The 27,735-nt window shown below is 50.9% G+C and overlaps 2 protein-coding genes across 2 annotated transcripts in view; one reads left to right on the top strand and one right to left on the bottom strand.

The window, feature by feature from the left end:
- Positions 1-1,798: 1,798 nt before the first annotated feature.
- On the top strand, positions 1,799-17,888 carry LIAT1 (ligand of ATE1). Its single transcript, XM_078611662.1, has 3 exons — positions 1,799-2,114; positions 9,479-9,961; positions 10,136-17,888. Exons 1-2 carry the CDS (start codon positions 1,799-1,801, stop codon positions 9,937-9,939), a joined length of 777 nt encoding a protein of 258 aa, XP_078467788.1. The 3' UTR covers positions 9,940-9,961; positions 10,136-17,888.
- A 522-nt stretch (positions 17,889-18,410) lies between these two features.
- The window catches only part of LOC144730870 (refilin-A-like), a 29,673-nt gene continuing 20,348 nt past the window's right edge, over positions 18,411-27,735 (bottom strand). The window contains exons 3-4 of the mRNA XM_078611663.1: positions 24,184-24,293; positions 18,411-21,873 (exon numbers count right to left, since the gene is read on the bottom strand). Coding sequence (XP_078467789.1) covers positions 21,552-21,873; positions 24,184-24,293 — 432 coding nt within the window. The 3' untranslated portion in view covers positions 18,411-21,551. The remainder of the gene's footprint in view (positions 21,874-24,183; positions 24,294-27,735) is intronic.

Below are 27,735 nucleotides of genomic sequence, written 5' to 3' on the forward strand. Positions count from 1 at the left end.
TGCTTTAGAGATTCGGTGCAGTTCAGCTCCATAATTAGAATGGTTAAAGCAAGTCGGACTGCTGATGAGACACTGCATGTCGAAACTGGTCTAGAGTTTGACTTGTGTTGAACCAATGCTGCTGTGATTATCCACTCCCTTACAAGAAGGCCGTGTGGATGATGGAATGTGTAGCAATATATAGCTCCACGTGGAGGGGCAGAGATGAGATTAATCGCCTGCAGATTTAAGCACCTACTCTATATGGGACAAACCTTGACATCGTAAATCTTCCTGTAAAAAATATCTTGAAACAGAAGATTAGTTCTGCATTTGCAAATGTGATTTGTAACTTTGATCCTCACTTCTGTATCGATAATTCAATGTGAATGTGCCATTTTATTGAGGGACTATTGTGCGTTATGTTAGCTACCGTGTGTTGAACTTCTTTCGCACCGTATGTAGCCAACCGTGCTAAGTGGGATTATTTTGTTGTTGTTTATCGTGCCGTGCCCAAGCTTGATAAGTCGGACTTGTATAATTATTTTATTTTATTACCTTTTGTGACTTGTATTATTACCCTTTTCTCTCATTTGCCCTCCGATCGTGTGGCCGTATTGTTCGCCGTTGTAACGTCGCTGAGCCGCCCCAACGGGACATCTATAGGGGGGAGGAGGAATAGCTTCACAAGTCATCGGATTCCTCCGGGATTAATACAAGATTCTCATTCTGCCCATCTGCAGTTTCATAGCTGTCAACCCATGCGGTTTACCCGTATTCTTGTACAGCGGACAGCCGTTTCAATATGGGCAACACAAATCAGCATGACTGTGTGCATCCACGTATTAAGCAAGCAGCAAGATCACAGACAGTCGCATGATAAGTAGCGTAATTGACACCAATTATCAACATTAATACATAAAACAGTTTTTGTTAAGGAACATGTTTATCTGTTTGGTTTAACGCGTAGGCTTTCGCGACCAATATCATCCATAATACAGTTTTTTTTGGGTTAGACATCAGAAATATAAATGTGGTGTCGTGAAACCCGCCACCACTCGACACAGCCAATTAGTAAGGTTCGTCACGTAAGCAGCCAGATTTGGCTGTCGCCTGATGATGCCGGTTGTAATTACTGGCGAAACCTCGTAGTCGAAATTGTAAATGTTGTGGCTTGGCTCTCCAACACACTGGTTAGTGCTGTACTAGTATACTCACTATACACTACACTACTATACACTACACTACTATACACTACACTATACACTACACTACTATACACTACACTACACACTAGTGCTGTACTAGTGACGAATTGGCCACGTTCTGTTTACGTGACAAACCTTCCTAATTGGCTGTGTCGGGTGGTGGCGGGTTTAACGACACATTTATATGATGTTTATCTATTTGTTTGTGTTTCTCACCTTGTGATGGGACTGTAGGAGGAACGTGGAGTGTGTAAGGGTCACGGGGTGACCTCCAGCACGCCGTGACGACGCGCTGCTGCTGCTCTGTGACGCACGGTGGGCGGGGCCACCGACGTCGCGTTAGAAGCCCAAGAATCTCACGCCGGGCGGAGGGATACAACGGCGCTGGTGCCCCCCCCCGCCCCCCGGCGCGGCGGTGACGCGGCGTCGCCCCTGGCAACGGGAAAAGCCGCGTCCGCTGCCGCGGTTCACGCGGAACTTGACAAGAGACATAAACAAACAAACGCGCGTCAACAAATGTCAACAAACAATCAGGCGGCTTTGAAGCCGCGGCGGCCACGTTAGCGATGTGAATAAGAAGAAAGCGCGGGGTTAGATGTTAATACATATTAATGCGGGTCGAGATGATGGAGAGAGCCGTCGCTCAGGGGTCGAACTCTGACCCCGAGGGGAGGACGAAGAAGATGACGAAGAAGGCGGCGGCGGCGTCGATGAGGAGGAGGGGGAAAGGGGCGGCGAGGGACGAGGTGAAGGTCGAGGTGAGGGACGAGGTGAGGGACGAGGTGAAGGTCGAGGTGAGGGACGAGGTGAAGGTGGTGGAGGGCATGAAGATACAGCAGCTGAGGGCGGTGATGGCTGACGAGGTGAAGGAGGTGAAGGAGAACGTGACGACGACGACGAGGAGGAGGAGGAGAAGGAGAGACGCGGGTGAGTCGCTGACAGTGGTGAGATGCCGTCACTATCATCAACACCAGCGTCACCACCGCCATCAAGATCATCACCACGATCACCACTAATACGATCACCACCAATACGATCACCATCACCACTACCATCACCACCATTACTACCATCATCACCATCATCACCATCACCACTACCATCATCACCATCACCACTACCATCATCACCACCACCATTACTACCATCATCACTATCATCACCACCACCATCACCACCATCATCATCACCACCATCATCATCATTACCACCATCATCATCAACGCCTTGTTTCATATCGGGTGTCATGTCGAGGTAACGCGACTGTCATGACCGCTGTCTTATCAACATTATTACTGCAATTATAAGTTCGGGTGGAACGGTGGCGCAGTGGTTAGCGCAATATGTATCCGGCCACCTGAGTTCGACACCCGGCCACCTGAGTTCGATACCCGGCCACCTGAGTTCGATACCCGGCCACGGCCTTCACGTCCGTGGCGAGCGATGTGTGGACCCATTCCCTCACCAACCCGCCGTCTGTGTTGCGTGCCTTAGAGCGTTAGTGTCCAGCAGAGGATTGACAGAACGGCTGTAATTTATGATTATTATCACCGTTTTATAGTCGGGCATGTTCAGGGTTTGCGGTATGTAATTCCGAGTAAGCAGTCATCAATTAACCTGACTTGGCACAGAGTTAGCTGCAGAGTTGTCGGCTTTGTTCCAGCAGAGATTTGGTTTCCTCTTGTGACTCTACTGGTGTAGCAAGTGGGGTGGACTGTGGTGGTGGTATCGTGGTCTTTTACTACTCAAGCAGGCAGATAGATTTTTGTTTTTGAGAATAATTTGTCATCTATCAATAGAAGATTTATACCCAAAGGAAGCTTTTGACATCGAGTTGAGATATTCGGAAATTTAATTCACGAGCCCATGAAGTTTTTCTCCAAAATCGCCATTTTTAAAGCCCCCCTTCTACACCGTGTCCATCGGGGAATTATTACGCAAATGATGTCTCCAACTCTAAAGTGGACACACAGAACCTGCCATGTGAGTCATTCGTTGTCATTTTAGCACTTAGGCTTACGCGACCAATATTATCCACAATCAAGGGTTTCTTTGGTCAGTGCGAATACTTGTAAGACCTAATCTCAGGTCTGAGGACCGCCTGCAACTTATTCGAAAGCAGAAATAACACGACGGTATTTAAACTCTGTTTGCACGGGTCTGTCTCCACGTGCTTAAGCAAGAACACAGTCTGGTGAATTTGCCATCGTATTCCATATAAGTTCCGTTGAATAAATCTCTCGTGGATTGCATTAAGTAAACAGTTTTAATTCTAGATTTGAAGTTTTCGTGACTGCAAGGATTCATACTCTTTGGTTTTTTCGGTAAAGTCACGTCGGTGAAAATAAATAAAATGAAAACAACTGGTGTTGCGCCCGAAACGTCGTGATTTAATTTAGTTGTTTTCATTTTATTTGTTTTTACCTAGGTGACTTTACCGAAAAAACTAAAGAGTATAAACAGTTTTAACAAAGAATATTAAAATCAAATTATTTATAATGTACTGTACTGCATTAAAACGGGGAAAGTGTTTGGTGTGTCCATTGACTCCAGTGGGGGAAAAACAAACATTGTGTGAGTTGGTGTGCCAACCGGAGCCACACATTTTGTTGTGTTGGTCAAAGTTGCCTTGGCACAACGGCTATTGTCGGGTCACACGTATGGCAACGTACACACGCACACATGCCCTGCACTGCAGATACAGATTTCGTTTGGCACACCACCACGCCTGTGTGACTTTCGCCAAAACTGAATGCGAGCTGCTATAGCTTCGTGTCGATGAAAAGAGTCCAAATTTCCTTGTTTATCAGCAGAGCGGCTGCCCTTCGTGAGCTTCACTGTAACGTGGCTGCTTATTGAATTAAAGAGCTGGTTTAACCTGCTCGCCGTTTAATAATTAATGGTTTAGCTCCCCAGTGATTCAGAAGCCAGTTTGATGTTTATTTGTGCAGAAACGTGTTGGGGCTCTGGATAAATGTATATTCGCGACCGTTAAATGAGTTAAGACGGCTGACATCACTGGTCCTGTGGATCCCCCTTCACCAAGCTGCACCACGTGGTGAAGTATGGTCACATTAACCCCCAAGACCAACAGCGTGGGCAGGCTTTATCCCACAGTGGATTGACAAAGCACTGTTAAATTATTATTTTTTATTATATTTTAAAACAAATTTTAGTACAATAATTTGAGTTCATTTTTAAGAATATGGCTTGGGTTCACCCTAATCCTGGCCAGGGCCCAAATACCTTTACTGTAAGCTGCCTTAAGTTATTAAAAGTTGCCTTGGCAGTGGACGCAGTAGAAATATTGGGAATGCTTTCAGCACGCGCTTGCCAACTCCCGCCACACACCACCTCGGCCTTCTCCTTGAGCAGTGGCCCATCTCTGCGCCTTGTGGTTCCTCTTAGGTGGCCCAGCTTCCACGACTGCAGTCGTTCCAACTTGCATACACATGTCATGGTAAACGTGGAAGAGATTTGGATGCGTGAATATGTCTACACATTTCAAATTTCACATAAAATGTGTTATTTACAACTCTTAATTAATCCACTGCTGGATGCAGGCTTCCCCACGCTATGTCAGTTGATGGCAGGCTGTTTGGCCATACTTCACACGAGTCCGTGTTGGTTGAGGGCCCAGTTCTGATATCATGTACTACACGACTAAACTTGTTATATTACCAGGCAAGGCCCACGGAGCTATGTAGCTCTTTTTCAGAAGCGATCTGTCCACAAATGATAGCTTAACGATGTGGCTTATCACGTGGACATTTTAACTCGTAATGTTGATTCGAAATGCGGAGGGGAAAAATGGAGGACCTGGAGAAAAATGAATATGCAAACTCCAAATATGTAGGCTTCAGGGTCGAGATTGAACCCACGTACTCCTGTATACCAGGCGAGGTCGTTAACATTTCGCCACCTGGGCTACTGATGCCAGCCGTTGTCAGTAATCAAACTCAAGTTGCTGGGCTCGTAGCACAGCGCTCTAAATACTTTGCCACCACTCCCATCGACACATCTTAGCAGAATTAAACATGCTGGAGCCAACAGGGGACATTGGGGTTTTAGTGCAGATTGCTCATTTGGCAGTCGGTACTCTGGCTGAATGATCACAGACGTGCCAGGTGACGCCTGCCAACACGGTGTGCGGGGGACGGCGTGCGACCGTTTTCAATTCACGGTCGTGCCACACTTGCGGCGAGTGGGTCATTGTGTAGCGACAATAGCCCTGCTGCTGCCCCTGTGAAAGAGTAAATTGGATAAAAATGCACAACGGCCGGCGGTGAAGTGACAGCCCATTAAATATTGAGAGACTGGAAAAGTGCCCCTAGCAGCACTGCTGTTGTTAGTTGTACGGGGCCCTGAGCTGCGGATCACCACAATAACTTTGACACCGAGCAGATAATGAATGTACCCTATCTGGGCAATGTTGGAAACTTTGATCATGTTTATATGCTCAAGTTGTTCAACACATGGTACATCTGTATGCGGTATATACCAAACATTCATGTTGGGGAAAAAGAGGAGCACATTGATTGGAGAACATATGCAGGTTGACCACATCATCCAAACTATGAATGAAAGTAAGTGGGCTAGGGTAGGACATGTTGCGGCTAGAGGGGACAATGAACGATTGTCCAGAATAACAACCGAGTGGCAACCGAGGTATGAAACGCGATCAAGTGGACGTATACCGATGAGATGGAGCGGTAAAACCAGTTTATCTGCAGATGCATCTCAGTATCGTGAGAGGTGGTGGCAGCTTGGGAGGCCTTCATCCAGCATTGGATTAATCTTGGCTGATGGCAGTGATGATGATGAAGAAGCCAAACGATGCTCAGTATCACGCCTGTTGTTGTAATAGATGGGATACTCCACTTTGCGTCAGGACTGCCAGTGCTGGGCATGGCCGTAACAAACACGAACATTTTCCAGGTCGCGAATAACGAGCCCAGAGTAGGCACGTGACAAGTAGCCACAGCCAAAGTGCGAGGTAAACTGGATGTGGTGTTCCGGATGCAGAGATACATTCTGGGTCGCTGACACACCACAGATCCAGCTGCAATGAAACCCTCATGTTTACCTTATAAATATAACCACATCTGTCAGATATTTCTATTCAGGCAATCGTTATTGACAAAGAGTAGCACATCTAATTAATTATTTGTCCTGGAAAAGTATGCATGCTTTACATGATAAGGTCGCACTCATTACGCACAAAGTGCTTGTCACAAATGAACCATAATACTTTGGCGATCTCGTCAAGGAGTAATAAACCATCACGTGAACTCCCGTCATCCCCGCAGTAGCGGCTTTTGGCTAGCCATTGAACAAAAACGGTCATCGCATCGCGGCCGTCTGAAACGCCGAAGCCACTGGAGGTATGCACTTTTAAATCATATAGATTGAAAACTCATTTACTTGAAACTTATTTTTGTATTTAGTTTGTTGTCCTTCTCCCGCACCTCTGATTATCACTGTTGGCTACGTACGGTGCGAAAGAAGTTCAACATAAATACTGTACATGCGGAAGGTGGCTGATTCTTGTTTTACGCTTGACCACTCGGCAGTAACAACCTGAAGTCTGTACAGGTCGCAAACACGACAACGGCACCACTCAGAGCCCTGGCAACGGCCCCTTACCCCGCTGAACCGCGACCGCCTCTTGATAACTTCCTCTTCGCCAGCCTTGCTGCCGCATCATACGACTGCATGCAGCGGCAGCTGTGAGGCGAGGCCTTTCTCTTCTATTTTTACCACGTGGCTATGGTCTTGTGTTGGTTAAACACCAGTCGGTCCACCTGGCCTGCACCTGTAGAGTGCACAGTGTATGGATTTGTTTGCAGTACGTGGAGACACTCGCGCACACCTATAGTTACGTATGTGTGTGTACATACAGCAAAATTCTATTTCGGTTAATTTAGCACAGGGGGCGACAACCTGCAGCTCCAGGGCCGCGTGCGCCGCGTTAAGGAACTGCTTCGTGACGTTATTTATAAAGGGCCACCATCTCGTAGTCACATAAAATGCGGCTCTTGAAATATTTTTGTTGACCAAATTGGAAAAAAATGGCTGCTCTTGTTATTTTGGTTGCCAACCCCTGATTTAGCATGATATTTCACGTGTATCTCAGTTGTCAAAATACTTTACATCAAGCGATTGGAGAGAAAAAACTATTTGTTGAAATAAATTGCTGTTCGGTGAAAGGTGGGTGGAGTGGTGGCGCAGAGATTAGCACATTGCGCTCTGCGCCCTGCCACCAGAGTTCAGCTTGCAGCCACGGCTAACATCAGCCACGACTGCATGTCTGCACCGATCCTGGCACTTCCTTCACCAACCCACACGGACCAGCGTGGTGAAGTATGGTCAGACAACTACCATGACCGGCACAGACATTAGGAGGCTTTCATGCAGCAGTGGCTAAAGGGGTGTGAAAAAAAGTGCGATCTGGAACAGCCAACCGCGGTCAACAATATTAATTTAGAAAATGGAGAAAATATGTTTTTAGCAATTATTACTCTGTTTTAGTTTAGGCTACAATACATTTGAATTCTAGGACAATTTACAACTTTTTTTTCAATCCACTGCCGGATGAATACCTCCCAAAGGCATGTCAGTGTGGATTTGGCGAATGGTAGACGATGCCCTGTTCAGCTATCACTCACCACTGGTGTTAACCATGGCAGGGAGTCAAACTCAGGCCACCGGGTCAATTGCACAGTGCCCTGAACAGTACATAAACCAAACTGCTCGGATGTCTGTCACAGCCTTGTACAAATATATAAAACAGTCACGCTGGGTTTCAACATGAATGAAAGGAGCGGTGTGTATGTACAAACACTCTACGCATATTCTTAAATTCCAGCATGCCACAAGGGTCTGGGAAAATCACTCGAGAAAGTGTCGCTGTGTGTGCACTTGTCCCGCGATGTCTAGCGGCCACGGGACAGAGAGCACGCATGCACACATCAACACACACACACTCGTTCGCCCCAGCGCCGGCCTCTCGGCTCGCACTCCACGCGCGCGTCTCTCACGAGCGCTCGGTCGGGAACGAGGGCCGGTGTAAGGGCCGGGATATCGGCCCTTCGAGGGGCCACTCTTGCCATGACGCGGGGGCCGTGCTCACGAGCCAGCGCCGAGGGCCGTGCTCACGAGCCAGCGCCGAGGGCTTGTTCGGAGGTTCTCGTGGCGCCAATGGGCCCCGTCGGCTTGCCGGCGTGTAAACTGCATGGCACAGGGGCCCCGGCCGTGCAAAAGAAAACAAAACGAAAGGCCACTCCTCCTGGGGCTACGAGCCGGACACGTACTCGCAGCCGCACTTCATTGATCAAAGCTCAAAATTAAACAACTTTTAAATGTGAACGTGTATTTGGTTAATAAGAGTTGTATGGTGGGGGTGGTTGCGTTTGTCCAGTGTTGCGTTTTGGAGTTTGTTTGAGCGTCTCGTTGGAGGAAAGTGGAGTTTCTGAAGAAAACCACAAGGTGTATACAAGGGAAACACGCGCTCACATTCTCTAGATTGATTGGTCAGCTGACCGATACTGTCATTGCATGATGATGATCCATACTCTTTGGTTCTTTTGAGAGAGCGAGTAGGAAAGAGAAATTTGCTTGTAAATGTAAGCTCGGCGAGGGGCCGGATGATCCATAATACAGTTTTTTTTGGGTTAGATCGCGTAAATATCTAAATGTGTATTATGGATGATATTGATTGGTAAAGCCTACGTGATAATGATGATGATGTAATGACTGTGTCAAACTTCATTTGTGGAAATTTTTTAAAACAATATGGGCTCCTTGCCCATCACATAGGAATGTAACCCCCCCCCCCACGCCCTTCTCAGTGTTACAGCCTTTCTATAGGCCCTCTGCCTTCACCAACCTGCGCTGACCAGCGTGGCGAAGTATGGTCAAACAAACCCCACGTCCAACACGGCCTAGGGACACGGTCATCCAACAGTGGATCAACCAGGCAGCTGTAAATTATGTTCTGTTCTTGCATATGGCAATGTGTTCCGGGGCTCGATGTCAAGGTCTGCTGCTGGCCGGTCACAACGAGTGGGTTTCGGGAGAGAGAGAGTTGGTGCAGTTTTTCTGCTCCTCCTCTGTTGGATGCACGGACCACGGTGGTGTACGATACGGTCCGTAGTTTGGGTTACATAGACACAACCTCCTCGATCACATGGCAATTACAAAAAAAATATCAAATTGCTCTACGACTTTTGAAACGTTTAATTTTTTGCCGTTATCATTTTTACCATTGCTGTTCATCTCACCTCCTCAAGGGAAATTGCATAGCAGCAGCGGAAGCAGCGAGCAGGAGCGCGGCCCAGCGCCGGCCGCCGCCACTGCGGCGGCGCCGGGCACCGGCGATGCGAGCCTGCGCTGGGAGGGCGCGCTGCCCGACCCGGCCGCCGAGGAGGAGCGCATGCGGCTCTACCGGCTGCGGCGGCGCGAGCGCTACCTGATGGCGCGCCGGGACCTGTGCCGCCGCCTCAACCTGCCGCCGGCGCTCGCCGAGCCCGACCGCGACTCGCCGCCCGCGCCGCGCCGAGCGCCGGACGGCCCCTACGTCCTCACCGCGGACGAGTACTCTGGCCTGCTGCTCCTGCGGCGGAGGAGTCGGCGGGGCGAGGCGGCGGGCGCCGCGCCGGCGCTGTGGCACCATCGCCAGGTGGAGCGTCTCGCCGTGCGCATCGCAGAGTTGCCGCCCGTCGGCGCGGAGGTCGGCCCCGCCGCCGTGTGAGCGCCTGCCGTGCGAAAAGGCCGTAGGGACCGCACCGGTTTCTCGTGAGAACCGTTGTTCGGGGGCCTGTTAGCTGGGCACGGGGGCAGTGGTGTACGCCTATAAGATGAGATTTGGAGGTTGTGGTTTATAAGTTGTGCCGGGATCTTATTCGTAAAAGACCCACCTGCTGGGCGGGGGGTTGTGTAGCAAGTAGGTGGCTTACCTGTCTGTGGATTTCTTTTTTATTTTCCGCCCGTATGGGTGGGTTTTCTCCCACTCGCAAAATTACTGAAATGGGATTGGCCCAAATCATCCGTAGCGAGAACCTCCTCAGGAGAACCGAACCTCATTGAGGCTTTAACGGGCAAGTGCATTTAACTGATCGTAGTTTTGGCCACAGCCCCATTGCTATTTTTAACGCTGACCCGGTTTAGCAGCCTGCTTGCCAAGCAAGGCGGATTGTTTTCCCTCATGGATGTGAAGACGTGTACCACCTCGTCGGTTGGATCTGCAATGGACTGATTCGTATGATGTTCCAAAAAGTCGTTTCCCCATTCTCCTTTGGAATGTTGCACCGAACGCTCCGGCTGTGCAAAGTGCACCGAATATTGTCGATGCATTGTTTACGGTGCAACGTCCCAAACTCTGATCCTAACAACCCACTCAAGTCTTCCCAGTCTTCTCCATTCAAGTATAAATTAGGTTGTTGCACATTGCACACACCAAGATGATTTCTAAGCACATCAACAAATGTTACATTCCACTGGCACAAATCTAAGTCATTTCATGATTAGACCTCCTTTGCCAGTACCAAAATATAATAATAGGGTTTCCCCCTTGTTGCTAGCAACAAAACTGAAACCTTTTTACGAGGATTTATGTCTGCATTAACTACAATACTTGCAGTCAAAATGCAAACATAAAACATACTCTGATAATATATGCATTGTCCTTGAAACTGGTGTAGACTATATATTATCAAAGTGTGTTTGATGTTTGCATTTTGACTGCAAGTATTGTGGTTAATGCAGATGTAATGTAGTAACTCCACGGGAGACGACTTCACGGGTAACACACTCTTTATTTTATCAAACTTGGTTACAGGTGACTAACACCTACTTTGTATCTCGGGTGACAAACACCCACTTCGCTACTTGGCGACTAACGCCCACTGAGTTACTCGGATGACCAACATCCACTTAGTACTCGGGTGACAAACACCCACTTAGCTACTTGGCGACTAACGCCCACTGAGTTACTCGGATGACCAACATCCACTCAGTACTCGGGTGACAAACACCCACTTAGCTACTTGGCGACTAACGCCCACTGAGCTACTCGGATGACCAACATCCACTTAGCTACTCGGCGACTAACGCCACTGAGCTACTCGGATGACCAACATCCACTTAGCTACTCGGCGACTAACGCCACTGAGCTACTCGGCTTCACTAGGTCTTCAGCTCCGTCTTCGGGTCTTCAACTGGGTAACTCTCCCCGAGTGCTCTCGCGCGTCCCCCTTTATACCCCACCTGCGGACGTCGCTGCGAGCACCCACTTATTCGACCAATCGCCGGGTGCTGGCTACGATCCTCTTTTCCCACATCTCATCGTGCCTCACCACTCACTCCGCGCCGCCTCGTCATCTGTCACTCCCGGCGCGCGCGTCCACACCACGCCCACAACGCGTGCCCAACCCCGCACCCCGCGCCGCCCCGTGATCCATCACTGTCACAGTCGGCGCACGTCAATACCACCACTACACAGACATGAATCTTTGTAAAAAGGTTTCAGTTTTGTTGCCAGAAAAAAGGGAGAAAACCCTATTATTATCTAAGTCATTGTTAATCTGAATCGGCGCTAAGTTGCATGTGACGCACACACACATGCATTTGAAATTGCACTCAACGCTATCTACCAATCATTGAGTGTGCGCAGCGTGTAACAAATAATGAATGTGCATGGTAGCTTGGTAAACGCTGAAAGTTGAACTCTGGCCGGTTTCAAAGACTGGAGTTTAGGGAAGCCTGTCACAAAGATTCACCAACCAAGATGAATAATACAAAACGTGGCTTATAGACACCTAAAGTTGCCATTGTGACCATAAGATTGGTCGTCCTCCCAGCACGCCTGGCGTTGTCACATGACCTCACCATGCAGCGTGTATAATGCACACCAGCCTTGCTAATAATCAGTTAAAATATTATCATTACCAAGATGTAAAATTGTGGCCATATTATTGTACCCCTACCCCCTCCGATTGGAAGTTGTTGTACACGTGCCACTACCCCCTGACCGTGTTCTGTTTGCCACAAATTGAACGGTTTGTGCAAAGCATAGAGTCGCACTCTGTGTTCGTCGGTATTCATATTGAACGTACATTTGTATTGCTATGAATATCTTACGGTGTTATTATTTTTAGTTCCTTTACAAATATTTGAGGCAAATCTGCTCTAGAAATTGGATAACAATGAAATACCCCCCCCCCACACCCCTTTGCCTGCTGTAGACTTTTATACTTTTATCACGTCATGCAAATAGATTAGATCAGATTTCAGAAGAAACCCTCTCCAATATACGAGGCTCCCAAAGGCATATGGCCGCAGCGAACGTTCATGACTGCTGTACTGATGAGTCCTAATAAGGATGGAAACCTGTTCACAGTTATGTCTGTCTCACCGCAGGCTGTTGTTGGGTTGGCCGCGTTTTCCCAACTCCTTGAGTTGGTGGTCTAAAATTTGCAAGAGAGACTCACGCACGTATGCAGTTCTTTTGAGCCGGTGGTCTGCATAAGGCTGAGAGCAATGCACGTGTGTGTTGTTTAAATCTGTTCAGGAGAAGTTAATTAGTTTATTGCATGTAAACGTTTGGGATGTGGTCACCCCTTTGTGACTCCACAATCAATTGATGTTGATGCACATGCCAACATTTTCGCACAATTTAACAACTCCTCATCATTTTTGGAGACTGCTGAATCTCCGATTACGAATAACGTCGGGGCACCGAGAGGATCCACTTGCCGATGCCATACAGTTGTGGCAGCTGGGTAGAAACAGTCACGTGTGTAGGTCGGCTTGCAAACAGGCACCCTGTGTGCGTGGGGAGCCGAGGTGTAGGGAGCTGGGGAGGTATTTTATTGAAGCCACAAATCGAGCGACAAGATCCACCGGCGTCTCCTCTCTTCCTGTTTGTCTCTGCCTCTCAATTCGCTCGTCCTACCCCACCGCCAAAACGTATAATGTTGTTGTCACTCAGGAATGACATGTTTCGTGTATTCCACATTCTATTACACGTCTACGCTCGTGAGCGTTTACTACGTGCATCATTGGTCGCTCATGATCCAAAAACGTCGGTTTACAGAGCGTATTACCAATCAGCTTTATGGCCGGTCATATGCGTCACGGCTTTTTAAGGCCCTGACTCGCCTGCTATAAAAGGCGAAGAGCGTCATGTATATATGTTTTATAGTCCAAAAGATGTATCCCCACTCTGAAACATGCACTGATGGGTGCTCAACACCTCTTATCACTGGTCCTCAGCCAGTGGTGGAAATTCCACATTATCGTCGTGGGGGAGGGGCGATCTTACACTCCCTAACACAACAACCTCTTTTGAACGTGTCAACAAAAGCGGGTGAAGCCTGGTTAGGTGCTGCTTATTTTACAAAACACAGAGGATGATGATGTCGGTGGTGATGATTGATGATGTCAATCCCGACAGGAATTTTAGCTCATGGTCATACGATTGGAAGCCCTGCACCCTGACCCACTGAGCTATATAATAAACTATATATATACACACACCAGCGTGCGCTGAGCGTTTTGAGAATTTTTAGAATGAGTTCCTAAATTAGTGTCTCTATGACCTCATTTTAGACCTATATTGGAACGCCACATCAGTGAGATGATCTTAGAATAGCTGCGTTGATGTCATAGGCGACGTCAATGTAATCCTGTCTCGATTCTCCAACCGTTCAGCTGCGCTGCACCGCAGTACGTGTACGTCGTGCTTGGGAACATAGTGACGCGACCTCGCTTTCGTTGTACGTTGTACAGCCGGATGATCACAATCTGACTTTTAATTGTTGAGTTATTTTTGGGGGGGGGGGGGGTGGGGGGTTTGCCGTTGTTGTGAATGTCGGTCACGTTTGCGATTGCCCTCGGTGCTTCAAGCAAGTAGTAGAGCTTCACTCGATTGTTGGTGGGCAGGCGGTTATTGTTGTGCATTGTGGGATAGGGTTGGTGCTGTGTGGGGTAGCTTGGAGGGAATATTGCCAAAAAACTTTGTTTTTAAGTCCAATTTCAAAGCCACGTTTTATTTTAATTGCTTGCCATTAATCAGGTCTCGTGCTAAACTTGTGACAAAGTTCTGAGTAGGCGAGGCAGAGCTGGTGGTGAGGAAAGGTGGGAAGTGCGTGGTTACGCTGCACCATTGCCGTGCCCGTTTTGTGAAGCCACTGCTGGATGAGGGCCTCCCCATGCCACGTTTGCCATGGGGGTGGATGTTTGAGCGTACTTCACCGTGCGGCTCGGTGGGGAACACAAACGAAGGGGCATGGATGGAGTGCAAAAATACCGTTCCCTCCCACGAACCCCAACATCATCACTGATTGGTGCCAGCAGCTTTTTAGGGTCGCAGTATTTGAACTACAGCGCCTACCCTGCATACTAACATTATTATTACTATGCTTATTTACCCACGAAAGCCTGAGGCTCAATACTTTTTTTTCAAGGAGGGTCTTGCCAAGTTTTTCGCAGTAGGGCGCTGTGTTTACACTAAAAGGGCTACGCCACTCAAACTCAAAAAGATTCAGCGTGGCATCAAAGAGACATTATATTTAACCAGTCTGGCACCACTTTTTGTATGCTTATACGCCGGTGTCGCTTTCGGGGCTCTGCTCGGGTAGGAGCTACACAGACCCCCTGCGTAACCCCTGCAGAGTGTGCCCCACCACACAGCGCTCATACAGCGCTGTCGTCCTTGTTTCTCTGCGTTTAATGTGTACTTGACGGGTGGCCTTCCAGAGTTTCCCGTGGCGCCATGCTTGTAGGCCACGAGCTCGCAGCAGATATATTCCGCTCAGTCGGCACCACCCCAGGTGGCATAACCTCAGCGGGGTTCCAAATTTCTGCGTGGCCAATAACAGTAAATTGTGGGGTTCAGATAATTCACTGGCGTTAGCTGCATGAATACATCGGTGCAGTAATGCCCCGGTTTACGTCCGGGAATGAGTTCCTGAAAGATGTCGAAGCGACACGTGAATCGAAGCGATTTGACCGGGTAGTAGCAGGTGGTGGAGGCGAAGGTCTGAGAAGCGTGACGGGATACGTGAAAGGACGTACGATGCTGTCGGCGACATAAGTGTTGTGGGTTGCGGTGACGAAAATCGGGTAGCGGTGTTAATAAAGTGACCGCGTGATTTGCGAAATGACAGTTAAGGGGGAGACGTCAATCGGGGTATTACTGTACGAGATTTTCTACCTGAGGTGGTACCAATTCCTGCTGTGGCTCATTGACTACATCTCTTGCACCAACCCTGGTACAGGCAGAGTACGGGTGGAGGTAAAGCGAAATACCTGTGGTGTTACCGCCTGCCCTGTAAACTATGCTGCAGTAAAATCATTAAATTTACGGTCCTTAATTCACTGCTAGCTGAAGACCTCCCCATGTCTTGTTGGTTGTGGTGGTTGTGTGAACATACCTGGGTGCTGCGGTGCATTGATGTTAACTACCTCGCCTGGTATGCAGGTTGTTGGGGGTTCAATCCCGACCCTGATGATGCCTGCTGTGTATTTGGAGTTGTCATGTTCTCCCCGTGGTCGTGTGGATTTTTCTCCGGGTCCTCCGGTTTTTTCCCTTTTTAGAATCAACATCACGCGTTTAGAGTATTTGGCTGCTATAAATGTCCACACGATAAGACAATTAGTTGAGCTAACTAGCTCAGTGGGCTTCACCTGGTAAAATAAAAATAAAGAGTTTATATATCTCAACACTGGTCGGTATGGGTTGGCTAAGATGGGTCGGAGGGCTGTTTCAGATATCACCAAACGAAAGATTTTAGCCATGGACCGGAATCGAATTCATGTCACCAAGTTGATGGCATGGTGTGGTCCCCAATGCATTACCCGTGCGTTCTGGTACACTGCACAAATATACCCGAGTTCGACATGAGTCATGGGTAATGGCAGTGCCCGCTTGATATCTAAACCAGCCCTGAGGCACCATCCTTTATCAAACTCGTACTGTCGAAGCGTGGTCAAACAACCCCCTCGACCGACACAGTGTGGGAATGTTCAGCAGTGGATCGACATTCGGGCTGTGAATTATTGTTATTTTGTTTCCGCCGATGCTGGGTGATGTAAAGCAGTAACGATGGGGAGGTGGAAAAACAACGTTTGTGCTGGAAGCCACGGGCAGCCACGGGCAGCCGCGGAGCGAGCAAACGCCCCCGCGTTGCGCAGATTCGTAGTGGCCGGCGGGGAGGGGGTTTGGCGGTGCAGAGGATGGGATGGCGACGAAATGGGTGACGCCGTTTACAAAATCGGGGGGGGGGGGGGGATGGAAGAACAAGGACGAGACGCGTCGTGAAGTTTTGTCGACTCGGCAATGTGGCCCCATGCCCCCCCCCCACTCCCCTCCACCAGAGAGCGAGCGGGGAGGACGGCCAACGCCGTTACCGTCCTGCGACAAATCAAAATGTGTGCTACGTTGTGGCGAGAGCGCGCACGGCGAACGCGAATTAAACGCCCCGTGGGGCCGGAGTCCTGGGTGTCTTCCCATTGCTGTTCCTTTTGCGGCATGCATATTTTGGTGTGAGTGCCCCGTACACATCACTCGATATTCCTGCACAGTAACACCTAGATATGCGTATATTCGATAAATGAAGTTTCGGTAAAACGAACTTGGGAATTTTTACCGTTATTTTAAGCTGAAAAGAAACTAAAATAATTAATGAATACACTGGCGTAAATAAATATTCATTGATTTATGATACAGTACGCTATAAATAAGAATATAATTAGGTTTCTTCACTTGTGTTTTTAATTAGGTCAGTTTTATTATTTTAACACTGTACAATATACAAATGTATTATTTTCAACATAAATTGTCTTTGTTTAATATGTGAATATTAAGTTACGAAGTGTTTACAGCGTGACATGGTAAGTTACAAAGGCTGGGAATGCATTCTCACCGTACTAATGTAATACGTTTTTTGCTATACCAAGTTTCGAGATACAAGCGGAGCTCCAGGAACGCATCTACTTCGTATATCGAGTTATTGCTGCATTAACAACCCAAGTCACAGCAGTGACTCTTCCTCCTCTAACCCTGCCATTAAATTATTCGTGTCGATAACTTCCCCAACACGTACAGAGCTTACCATTCCTTTTAACAGCTGGCCGGTGCAGGTGTAGTGAAATCGCGGGATGTCAATGTGCAGCACCGGCCCTAGAGGAGCCCGGTGAGTGCTGATGGATAGCGCTGGATGGCACCACGCTTTGCGTGCAGTGCCAACCCGACAGGACAGGGTGTGGGAGTGCCGGCCAAAGGATGAGGTTACTCGAGGCCATGGCACTCTGGTTGACCCGGGAGGACACGTGACCAGTTAAGTCCACAAAGGGGCCTCAAGTGGGGGCTAGGGGTGGCCACGTGGTTGGGACCCAGATCCTTCCCGAGGATTCTGGAAGGTGGTCGTGGCCAAGGGCGGAGCCAGCCACGCCGCAGAGAATATAAGCCGGGTCCCAAGAGGGACCAGGGTTGTTGTTCATCCTGAAGAAACCTTCGTCTACGTTCTCCGTTCAACGAGTCTCCAACACGTGGACCCAGACCAGAGCTGTTGGTCCCGGTCCGTAGTAGCAGTTACGTTGTGACTAGTGTAGTTAGCCTGGTGGTGACCACCATAGGTTGTTATTCTGTTAAGGGGAAGTTACCCCGTGTGTTGGAGTTAAATAAATGTGTTGCCTACGTCTGCGACTCAGTTTAACCCATTACACAGGTTTCGTAAACACTTCGAGGGGGAGAGGTGCTGGCTGCAGTTCAGGAGCGGTTCAGAGATCACGCGCCACCCAAGTTGACCGTGGCAGAGAATCAAAACTCCAGTCAACAGATTCACCGCGTAGCCAATGGACCGCTGCGCCGCCTTCTCCTAAATATAACCGCAACCCTTTCACGATGTGTGCCACTTTTCCCGTGACCATAAGCCCATCGTCCAGTCACGGCTAACATCAGTGGCTCCCGACGTCTAAACCGGCGCTAGCCTCCTCTTCACCAACGCATAATGCCAAGCACGGTGAAGTTTAATCACCCCCCCCGCCTCCCCACCATGATGGTGATGGAGTGGGGAAGCCTTCATCAGCAGCGGAATCCTGAATCAAACCGTGCCCATTGAGGCACCGAACGTGGAACACTGCATTCACGCCTGTGGACACTTTGCATCGTGCCGTGCATCGTGCCGTGCATCGGGCTAGAAGCTGCACACGTACGCACACTTCGTGGAACAACGTTGCATTTATTAAAATAATTATACACCCGGTTCGTGTATCCATTAGGAAATTTAAATACATGTACGTAGTCAATACCAATATTTAATAAGTTAAAGCACTATGTGTTTACCACCTTTCGTATATATTTAAGCGGTAACAATAAAAAACAAACTCATTATTGCGAAGCTCATGCCACAAGTCATCAAAACGAAGATGCGTCAACAAAGTGTCCGCGTGCCGGGGGTGGTGAGCAACGACGCGGCGGGGGCCACCGCCGCTGCTCTGCTCTCGCGCGTCCGTCACCGCCTGTCACGGCCCATCTCGACGGCCCGATGCCGCACCTTTAAACGGGGCAACGCCGCGAAATTCAATTAAATTAAACCGAATTGCACCTCCCCCACAAGACACAAGCACACGCCAACGGTTCTATCCGTTATTGGTCCAGTATTGTTACATTAGAGGTGCGTGCCTATGACCAAATCACCCGGAATGCGCCTCGTCTGCTCGGCTCTTCGAAGCAAAGCCGAGCCGAGCCGAGCCTGGACAGTGCTGGGATGGGTGACCACTTTGCACAGGTTGCCATCGGGGTTACACGATGGGCCGCGGTGGGCAGTGCAGCAAAATCCATTGTTGTCCTGTACTTCTATGCTCTCGCGTCTACGCTCCCCGCCTTCACGAACCCACGTTGACCAGCGTGGTGTAGCATGGTCAAATAACTCCCACAGCCCACACTGCGTATGGAGGCCCTCATCCAGCCGGGGATTGAAGTAGAGGTGAGAAGTTCGTTTCCGTAGCGACGCTCCCCAGCGACGCTCGTCTCTACGACGCCGACTAAAGAGCCCAATCGTAGCCAACGGAGGCTCGTCTCGTCGGCGTGGAGATTTCAAGTTCCTGTGACCTCCCTGGTACCTCGCGCTTAGCTGGTCGCCACGTACGCTGCGCCGCGGCGGCGATCGGACGCTGTCGGAATCTGCGTCGTACTTGCAGTCGTGTTTCGCACGTTTGGTTCGTACGTACGTGTATGTATGTACGTTGAACTTCTTTTGCACCATACGTAGCCAACCGTGCCAATCGGAGGTGCGGGGGAAGGACAACAAACTAAACACAAAAAGCAGTTCTAAAGAAATGAGTTTGTCATCTAGATGATGATTTAAAAGTGCGTAGCTCCAGTTGCTTCCTAATATTGGAAGCAAGAGCATTCCAGACGGCCGCAGGAGCGCATCTGAAAGTGCCCCGCCACCACCATGCGCCAACTGCACCTAGTGACGGTATTTTATAATTTTATATATTTATATTTATAACCCAGGTGTGCTTGCGAGAGAGACCTCGGACCGGACACACGTTTCCCATCGAGACCGTCTGCGACACGTGGTTGGCGCTCGTGCCAGTAGCGTTGGTTGTGATTGGATATTGGACTTCGACTCGCACGTGGTTTTTTTGGCGAACGTTAATTTGCATCCGAATTCAGTTTTTTGCACGTCCAAAATCCGTGCCGTGCCGATGCACAACCGGCCGTGGGGGAATCATCGCCGAGGTGCTGCGCTGCATTGTTTTGGCGATTCCCGTCGTGCTCCTCGGCGAATGATTCGGGATCGTTTCCAGGCTTGATCCGCTGGGGAAATAAAAACCCCCGTGTCCAGGATCGCTTTGAGTTTTTTTAAATTGTAAACTTGAGCCGCACACAGGCGCTAAAGTCCCAGTGGCTCATACAAGATGAATGTGCATCATCATCATCACCACAGACAAAGTCGAATTATTAATGAAAGAAAAACCCCAGATCAGTGAGGGGTTTATCTACAACTATTTATCTTAATAACGTCTTATTAAGATTTTAAAGTTTTGCCGGGAACGGTGAGCGACAGAAATCTTAGTGCCGATGCCTCCCGACTGTGTAAAAACTGTCTGAGTCTCAGATCATTTGGTCACGTTTCTGCCTCTCCTCCTTCTGCTCCTCCTTCACCTCCTCACTCATCCAAAAAATCTAAAACACAAACCTCCCACCAACCAACACCTCTCTCAACCACCACCCTAACACAGCGCTCCGTTCATTATGCTTCATTCAAGACACCCGTCTTCCCAGTAGTGAAGCAACTTCCTTGTACCTTGCCCAACATCTGAATCTACACTCTTCTGTCATCACCGATCGCTTGCCCACAGCCAACCAAGCCGGACCGCTCTGGGATCCCATGATGCCTCGTGGGGGCGGGGGGCATGAATTACTTGAGATGAAAATCATGGAAATATGTATCAGATAAACAGTACGAAACTACGCGCACACGTTAAAGTTCCAGTTGAACGTTAACGTTGACACCTTAACGTTCCAGGTGAAGCTAATGATTCAGCCAGGTAACTCCTCTGAGCGAGCGAAACAAACGACGCAAAAGCGCGGTTCCACTCGATGGCGCTGGGTGGTCTCGCCGGGTTTTGGACTCGCGTGGGAGTCGGGGGCACGGCAAATCAGAACCGCCACGTAAAACTCCGAGATGTCTCGTCAACAAAATAAACAAACCCCAGCCGTGGCATGTGTTTTGTGCGCAGAGCGTGTGCACAGCCGTCGGCCGTTTCTCCAACTCGGTACGAGCCACACTCGAGCCTAAACTAGAGACGCAGCAACGGCCCGAATCCATGAGAAATCCGAACCGGAGGGTTTTCGGACACTGGAAATACATTTTCACCCAGAAGCGTGTTCCTTTGCACGAACGCTGCGGTTCCGTGTTGTTTTCAGCGTGTGTTTTGCATCGTAGAAGTCGTTTTTAGTTTTTACTAAATTCGACGCTGGATTTGACACCAAAGTCGTAGCAAACGAAGCTCAAAACTCAAAAGACTCTCCCCTCAGACTCTCCCCATCACTAACCGACCGCTCGCTCGCTAGTGCTTCCATTACGAGCTCCACCCGCTTTAATGATTCGGCTGGCGCTGCCCTGCGTGCGGCACTTCCCGGTCAACTCCCGCCGGAGTGCGCGCACGCAGCGCACGCAGCGCACGCAGCGCACGCAGCGCACGCAGCGCATGCCGCGGCACCGCCGTGCCGGATCGGCCGACGGGGAACCTCGACTCCCGGGGCCGAGCGCGCCTAGCCCAGCGTCACCGCGCGCGGAGCGGCTCCCTCCACGCCCAACCTCCGGCAGGGAGCGGCGGCGCCGGCGGTCACGGCCGTGCCGCGGGCTGCAGCCGGACGCGGCTGAGGTAGCGGCGGCGCGGCGGGGCGGCGGGGTCCGGGCCGTACGTGAGCGTGGTGGTGAAGGAGCGGCGCGTGGCTCCGCCCGGGAACACGAAGTGCGTGTCGGAGTAGGAGCGCCGCGCCGTGGGCCGGGCCTCCAGGAGCACCTCGGAGCGGTGGTGGCGCCACGTGGAGCCGGCCGTGAGCACCAGCGTCTGCGCGTGCGACGTGGGGGCGCCCAGGCCGGGCCACGCGAGCAGGGCGCTGCGGTAGCGCCGCGCGGAGCCCACCTGGAGCTCGGAGATGCACCTGCTCCGACGGGACGGGATGGGACGGGTCACGTGGGAGGAATGGGGTTGGAGAACGAGCTGTGAATGTGCCCGGTCATCATCATCGGCAGCAGCAGCATCACGATCCATGGGCAGATTAAATGTAGACCGATTATAGCACAGTTACAAAATTCATCATCATCATCTCAATGCATCGCTAAATAGCCAGGTGGAGGTGTCCACGGCATATTTCGTCATTTGTTTTCCACTTTCCTCTCTGGCTTGTGCCCAAGTGCTCAAGTGGTGGCCACGTCTTCCTGCCACCAATCTCTAATGTCGACGTCGTCCTCAAGCCATCCTCTGTGAGGTCTTCCTCTCTGTCCAGGTCCTTCCATTTTTCCGAACAACAACAGCAACAAGACTTTTAATTTTCCTGTTGTTGTCCATCCGACATAATGTGTCCAAATAGTGTCAGTTTCTTTCCCATCACTTGGGACACACCTCGGCAATGAGATGTGTCGAGAGACGTTGAGTTTTCTACAAAGGAGGCTCGCTGGGATTGTCATGTCTCAGGGCCCGGAGAGACGGCGATGGCTTCGGGAGGCCTTCATCCAGCAGTGGAGTGATGGTGGCTGATTGATGACGACGAATCAGTATTTACGTCTGGAGAACTTCCCCTCAATGAATGTGGAGTCATGTCAAAGCTGGTGATGTACAGTTAATGCGCGTGAAGTCAAATTCACGGAAACACTTCACCTTTGACCCGATAATTCGGATAATTCCGTTAATCGGCCCCCGGCGTAGCTTATCTGCTTTACCCACTGGCAGAGTCAGTGGGGGGGGGGGGGGTTGGCACGTTCCTCTCCAATGATCCGATCGAAATTCCTAATTTCGATCGGATCATTGGGGTTTATTAGTGATAAATCGGCATTTTGCGACCCCCACTGCCACTGTGTAGCATATTATTATGTGCCAGGGACTCTATGAGATGATATGACAATAGTCCATAATTGGCAATAAGTAACGGCAAAGCAGTTATAAGTGACTCACAGAATTGTGCGCAGTTGCATATACAGTCCACGACTTCCCTGAAGGCGGCAAACACCTTCAGCGAGCGCGATGCCGATCACACAACGCGGTTCGAATTCGACCCTCAATCGATGGCTGCGCTATCGCCGCACACGCGTCGAATAAAAAGCAAGGGACAAGTCCTTACTTACTAACAACTCCTCTATCATTTTTCATTGCTGGAGGGGTTGCCCCCCATACCTGAAAATCCTGGCTCCACCATTGGCTCTACCATCATTAACCGTAATATCCGGATTCTAGGGACTCACTTCTCCTCCTGTAATTTCAAGTTAAATGTAATCAGGTGGCTGTGTGTGTGGAACCAGATTTGTCTAACTTTAAACTAGAAACATTAATTTTTTTTATTTTACCAGGTAATGGCCCACTGAGCTATATAGCTCTTTCAGCTTTTTTTCAGAAGTGACCTGGCCACAAATGATAGCTCAACGAAGTAGCATACCACGTGGGAATTTATAGCAGCCAAATACTTATGTTGATTCTAAATTTTTAAGGAAAAACCAGAGGACCCGGAGAAAAATCCATGCGACTCCAGGGAGAACACGGAAACTCCAAATATACAGGAGGCAGGGTCGGAATCGAACCCACGGACCTACTGCATAACAGGCGAGGTAGTTAACATCTCGCCACCGTGGCACTCAAACTTACTGTACACAAACCACGAGCAGTGATTCGTGCGCACACAACTCGACACGTTAACTTAGCCACGGTGGCGAGATGTTAACTCCCTTGCCTGGTACGCGAGGATGTCATGGATTCCATCCTGACCCTGACGTCTGCTGTATATGTGGAGTTAGCGTGTCTCTCTCTCCGTGGTCGCGTGGATTTTTCTCTGGGCCCTCAGGGTTTTCCCTCCACATTTAGAAGCAACATCACCACGTTTTTAGTATTTGGCTGCTATAAATGTCCACGCGATCAGCCACTTCGTTGAGCTATCATCTGTGGCCAGGTCGCTTCTGAAAAAGAGCTACATAGCTCAGTGAACCTTACCTGGTAAAAAAAAAGTTGATAAAGTTTAATAGAGAATCGAGAATGGTGTATGTAAGCAACTCTGTCCAATCATGATTTAAATTCTGATGATTGTGCTTCTGATGGCGATATGCTGATGATGGTGAGAAGCTGATGATGATGCTTCTTGTGATGACGATGCTTATGCTGCTGATAATGCATCTGATATCGATAGTGACGATGTTTATACTTTGTATGATGACTAAGCTGATGCTGTTGCTAGTAATGCTGATGATGCTGATGACGCTGTACCCACCTCACTTCCAGCACGCTGGGCGGTGGCTCCACCTCCACGCCCTCGCTGAAGGAGCGCGTCCTCAGGGGGGCCTCGCCGCCGAGCACCGTCTGTCTCCCCCCGGGCACCGCCTGCGGAGTCACCGCGTTAGCGACGCGCACGGCGCGTGGCACAGCGGCGCGCGCCTCCTCGCCACGAGCCTTGAGGCTCGACTCACGCCCTCGCTGGGAGGCGAGCGGGTGAGTCTCGGGGCTCATCCACTGGGTTTCTAATTTGCGTGTCTTTGTTCAAATAATGCGGCGTTTGATTTGAAAGAAAAAAGCAGTGGAGAAGTCAATTGGACGAATACAAAAACAAAAACCAAGGCGGAAGAACCACGCATATTCATGGGTCCTGCAATGGCGCGTGCACGTGCCAGTCTGTGTTCGGGAGAGAACGCCGCCGGGTCTGAGGCAGGGTGGGAGATTCACGGCTGCTGCCGTGGGCCGGTGCCGCTACGTATGCGTGCTGAGCTTCTTTCGCGCCGTACGTAGCCAACCGCTCACATCGGAGGTTAGCACGGTTGTATGGGATTTTCTACGCTCCCGCCTGACGCCGTGCTCGCCGCCTTCCAACGGCAACGAGCCGCAGTGACCAGCGCGGCGAAGTACGGTCAAGTAAACGACCCGCGTCCCTCACGGCGCGGGGAATCCCTCATCCAGCAGTGGACGGACAAAGCCCCACCGCTGTGCCCACCGATGAGCACGGTTGGCTATGTGCGCTGCGAAAGAAGTTCAGCGTAGTGCACGCGTGGCGCCTCTCCGCCAACGCACGGAGGCCCCTGAGCCCCCACAACTCACACGACCACCACAGCGAGCGCAGGGCCGGGACCGACACATCCCGAGTTCGCTCCCGGCCCGTGGGAACACCGTCCTCACACGACCTCGGTCATCCACGACTGCCACCCAACCCCACCACATTCCCTTTGAAGCACCCCCCCACCCCCCACCTCCCCCTCTCTGTAGACCCGGAGCGGGAGTCGAACCGCGTGAGACGCCCCGCGCTGCGGACACGGCAGCGCCGCGCTGCGGAATGTGTCGCCGGGCTATCGGTTTTCGCGTTTCTCCGCAAACTTTTCCAAATGTCACGCGCGGAGGACGGACGCCGCGGGGCCAACGAGGCACGGAAAGGTCACAGAGAGAGAGAGACGGAGCGACAGAGAGAGAGAGACAAGCGCCGCGGTGTGGATGTGGAGCGAGCTGGCAATGGAACTGACCCGAGGCTCTAGGGTTGCCACCGTTGAGATGCAAATAACCGCGACACACCACGGGGTGAAGAAGAGGAGGAATAATAATAGCTGACCATACGAGCAGAGGGGGGAGAACCACGTGTGGATACACCATGCCGCGTGGTGCATTGTTGACTATCGCTCTACAACCTGGGGGTTGTAACGTCCTGGGGAAGACTCAGGACGGCAGCTACCTCGACAAAGTTGGAGGACGTTCCTGGAGGGGGGGGCAGGGGACAGGTGGCGACTCAACGGAGCCCCGCGGGGCCGGAGGAGAGGGCCACGTGCCGGGCTTGGAAGCAACAACGGCAGAGATTGGCGAGGGGAAGACTCCCTCCCATTCCTTCAGCCACCAGGGCCCGTGCCAGGCACCAGGACCCGTGCCAGGCACCAGGACCCGTGCCAGGCACCAGGACCCGTGCCAGTGTGGCTGAGGTGGGGGGGGTGTAGCGGTTAGTGCGCCGCACTACGAACCCGGCATCCAGGGTTCGATTCCCGCTCACGGCCACCAACACCGGTGATGATTATCTGAACCGGTCCTGGTCCTCCCATAGGTCAACTCATCCTCAAGTGAGTGCCTGGGTGTGGTATGTAGTAAACATCGCCGCAGGGGAGACAAAGGCGGTCGGGCGTGGTGTTGGTCACCCACCCCCTCGTTTACCGTGCCGCCTTCAAAGGTCCTACTCGCCAACAGGACTTGCCCCAACAGCCTGTTAAGGCTATGCGGGGGATCTTTGTTTTTTTTTTGGTGTGGGGGGGGGCATTGTGCTGTACTAGTCACTAACTGGCACGTTAGGTTGACGTGACAAACCTTATTACTCGTTGGCTGTGTCGGGTGGTGGTGGCTTTAACGACACATTCATATTTACACGATAAAACCCAAATGCCCCCCCCCCCCCCGTGATTATGGATAGTCAGGCTTGTATGAGTTTGGCAGTGGGGGGAGGGGCCGGGGGAAGTTGCCCCGTGATTCGGGCCCCCCAGTGTGGATGTTTGGATTTGTGGGGAGTGGGGGGGGGGCTCTCATTCGGGGAGTCTGGGGGGGGGGGGGCAGGCACTCACGTGGCTCGGTGTCAGGGCGTGGTGACGACCCCTCGCCGTGGAGGTGTCAGTCAGTGCGAGGAGTGGCGGCGCAATGCTTGGCGCACTCCGCTGTGTACCCGGCCACCTGAGTTCCATCCCCGGCCTCAGCTAAGGTCACCAACTAACATGGCGTGAGGCAGCCCACATCTATCAGTGGATTATTGCTCTTCATAATTGCTTTAAAACCGAATCGCGTGATTGTGGGTAGCTAAACAGACCGCCCTCTTTCTCTTCACATAAAATGACAGTCAAGTTCATCGGCCGACTGCCTTGCCAAATATTACCCAGAAGCCTCTGCTTACGCAACTAAACCCTGGGCTGGCTTCCACCTTCTGGGTGTTAAGGTCACACTCGTCACAAAGTGCTTGCCACAAATTCACCACAATACAACGCTGATCTCGTCAAGGAGCATAAACCATCACGAGAACTGCGCTCATCCTCGCAGCAGCAGCGGCTTTTGGCTGCTGACCATCAAACAAAGTCGGTGGTCACCGCATCGCGCGCTTTCAGGTGCGCTTCTGTGGCCGTCTGGAACGCTCTCTCTTACGTTATTAGGAAGCCACTGGAGCTGTGCACTTTCATATCTCGATTGAAAACTCATTTATTTGTAACAGCTTTTTGTGTTTAGTGTGTTGTCCCCCCCTCCCCGCACCTCCGATGAGCACGGTTGGCTAGGTATGGTGCGAAAGAAGTTCAAACGTACAGACATCAGCGGAGTCAGACTCGTTAAACGTGCGTCGCTGGATGACCAGCTTTTATTGGCAAGAGCTCTCCGTCTAAACCATGGGGCCCTCTTCCGGAAAGCAAATTAATTGGCGGATGGACGGAGCCGTTGTTTGTCTCTCTGCGTGGAGACACCGAGCGGAGGTCTCCGTGAGATGTCTCCAACTCGAGTCGATCACGTGGAGAGATAACCGACACCATCTCCCCTTCAAGACTCTCCCCCTTGCGTCTCATCTCCCGTTTCCGGGCCTCTCTCTCCCCTCCCTCTCTGCCGCTCTCTCCCAGTCGAGGCGCGGGCGGGAGAGTTGGGCGGAGGGGACGCGGTTACTCTCCGGACAGCACGGAAAGAATTCACGCGAGGGAGAGCGATGGAGAGTGGGGGGGGCAGGGGGGGGCAGTGGGGGAGAGCGAGGGAGAGCGAGGGAGGGAGAGCGGCGGCGGGGGGGGGGGCAACGAGGGAGAGCGGGGGGGGTAACTCGTACACACGGGGGGAGAGGAAC

The sequence above is a fragment of the Lampetra planeri genome, chromosome 37 (genome assembly GCF_965212315.1).
Source record: "Lampetra planeri chromosome 37, kcLamPlan1.2.h2, whole genome shotgun sequence".
Taxonomy (NCBI): domain Eukaryota; kingdom Metazoa; phylum Chordata; class Hyperoartia; order Petromyzontiformes; family Petromyzontidae; genus Lampetra; species Lampetra planeri.